The sequence below is a fragment of the Pinus tabuliformis genome, chromosome 4_2, assembly GCF_031772625.1.
Source record: "Pinus tabuliformis cultivar Carrire ecotype Pingquan chromosome 4_2, CPIR1, whole genome shotgun sequence".
NCBI classification, from domain to species: Eukaryota; Viridiplantae; Streptophyta; class Pinopsida; order Pinales; family Pinaceae; genus Pinus; species Pinus tabuliformis.
The window spans coordinates 632994855-632997339 of record NC_142304.1 but is presented as its reverse complement, the minus strand read 5'-3'; the positions used below and the strand labels follow the sequence as shown (position 1 = coordinate 632997339).

The 2485-nt window shown below is 38.9% G+C and overlaps 1 protein-coding gene across 1 annotated transcript; it reads left to right on the top strand.

Annotated features, from left to right (window-relative positions):
• The first annotated feature begins 842 nt into the window (after positions 1-842).
• LOC149170946 (uncharacterized) lies at positions 843-1913 on the top strand. Its single transcript, XM_089427386.1, has one exon. The coding sequence runs from the start codon at positions 1120-1122 to the stop codon at positions 1768-1770; it is 651 nt and encodes a 216-aa protein (XP_089283512.1). The 5' UTR covers positions 843-1119; the 3' UTR covers positions 1771-1913.
• Positions 1914-2485: the final 572 nt, after the last annotated feature.

Below are 2485 nucleotides of genomic sequence, written 5' to 3'. Positions count from 1 at the left end.
TTTGTGGGACAAAGGCCCCATTGATCGGTAAATGCGGCGTTTACATGAAAAAATTCGAAATTTAAACTTATAACCTCCAAAACACATACTCTTAACTAAAATATACATGTTTGATTCCTGTCAATGATGTTGAAGTTACCAACATGGATTCAGTGTACATGGTCGCAGAATCAAACTGAGTAATGAATTTATTTGAATAAAGTATCTCGTCCAGCATTACATTTTAGAAACAAACTACAGTAATAGTTGGGAGGAAAGTCCCTTTCAAATTTGGCCTGCAGCGAGAGGGCATCATTAATGGCTTCAAAACTGTGATGGATATGACGTTTTTATTAGAAAAATTCAATCAATGACTAAACATATGGTTACAGTGGAATGACTAAACATATGGTTACAGTGGCAAGAATACAATCCTTTTGTTCAAAATTCAAACGATGACTGACGTTATGGCAGCAGTGTCCTTGACATCATCCTTTTAGGTAATATTTTAAATATGGAGTATCGTCTACGTATACGTTAGGTCAAAATTTTGAATATGGACAAACGACAAGTTCGAAATCCCCAGGGATCTTCACAGATGAAGTGTGGTTTACGTTTCTGACTCTTCATATGTATATTTTTTAATTAGCTTGATGCAGGTCCTAAACCGTAAACTTAACCCTGTTTCGACTCTCGCGTCGTAGGAGAGTTAGATAAAAGTAGTGATAAATTTCCTGTCGCTCTCATGAGCCGAAAATGTCAAACTCTGCCGTGAAGAACATTTTATGGGGAGTTGCCCAGAAGGAGCCACGCAAGCAATCTTCCACATTTTTATTTAAGAGTGTTGCTCTAGGCACGATTTTTTCATAAGGAAATTGCTTTAGGCACAATTTCTTCATTAAAGAAGTCCTCCATTTTCTGCTAAATTTCCTTCCTTAATTACAGGGTTCCCGTAGATGCTGTGTGTAGCAGCTATATCTAGCCAACCCAGCTATCCAGTTCTATGTTATGCGCTCTTCCACACATCTAAGCAAAAAGAGCAAGAATAGCAGTTCTTCGCTGCAACCAAATTATCACCATCCTTTCGTCTCTGTAAGAGCGTAGTCTTCTGTGTCTGAAACTCTGGGCACTTATTCATTCATGTCTGATATGCTCAGAAAACGCGGGCGAGAGCCGGAGGCTCTGGTGGACACCATGGACGTCTGGGAGCCGAAACGATTCCACGCAGAAGAAATGGAGGGGTTTCTATATCTACTGCAAGTAGACCAAACATTGACCGAGGACGATGAAGACGAAGAATGCGCCCCTAGCGAGGAACTCGTAGAGGGAGTCATGAGAAGCCTCGAGGAAGAGATTGCAGTGACATGTTCCACTTCGAATCTCTTCTCCGATTCTGGGGATAATTCGGCGGCTTCCGATATTTCTAGAAGCTGCGAAAGCCAAAACCTAGCTTCGGACACGGACGTTCATCTTTCTTATCTTCTGGAAGCTTCAGACGATGACCTCGGCATTCCACCGAGCCTCGTTCTGGAATTGAAGGATGAAGCCTGTGTATTTACGAAGGGAACATCGACGGTTTTCTGGGAGAAACAGGATCTTCAATCCCTAGGAGAAAACTGGCTTTTCGAGGAGGATTTTGATAACCAACAACAGCTTGCACTGTACGAAGATGCCTGGGATGCGAGCGAGTTGCAGGATTATATGAACAGAGATTTTGTCAGCCAAGGCATGGTTTTTGATTATGATTTTTCTGCGCCGTGGACTTTGGAAACTGCTTTAATGGGGATGTAGAAGACCGTATAACTTGTCATTCTGTACCTGTAGCATAAGAGCTGAGTTTATTCAAAAGGAGCTTTCGCTGTAGGATGAAGGCCTAGTTTGTACAGAGAATACGACCTCACTATGAAATACTTTTTTCTTTGAACAGTCTACGATATTATTTTGTCTATTTTTCAATTATCCCGTGCATGTCACATTGAGTTTTTTTTTCGTGAATGACAATTTTTTCAAATGTTCGTTTTCTTGAATGATAAATTTTTAATATTTTATTAAGGATGTCCATTTATATATAAAACTATTATTATATTGTAGTTCTATTAAAACTCGGAGGAATTGATTGGAGAAATTGTTGCACTTCTATGGAATTTATGGAATCAGTAATTTCCACCCTGGAGATTTTTAAGTATTTTATTTAATTGCTACTGAAAGTAGCTACATCCCACTACTCCTAAAGCATCATCCCTTGAACTCCTAAATAAAAAAAATTGCACACCTTCAATAGTGAAGGTGGCTATATATTAAGCTAATCATGGAAACACTTTTTCCTAACCTTCTTCTTATCTAATATGTTGTGGTTATTTTCTTATTCTTTCTCTTTCTTTTTTTTTTTCATCCCCTTTCTGGTTTTCTTTTTCCCTTACCTATCATAGTCAATCTAACTCTCTACACTGCCCCCACTTTTTTTTGGGTTTTAGGGATCTTTCTTTTTTTTTACCTTTTACCCGTT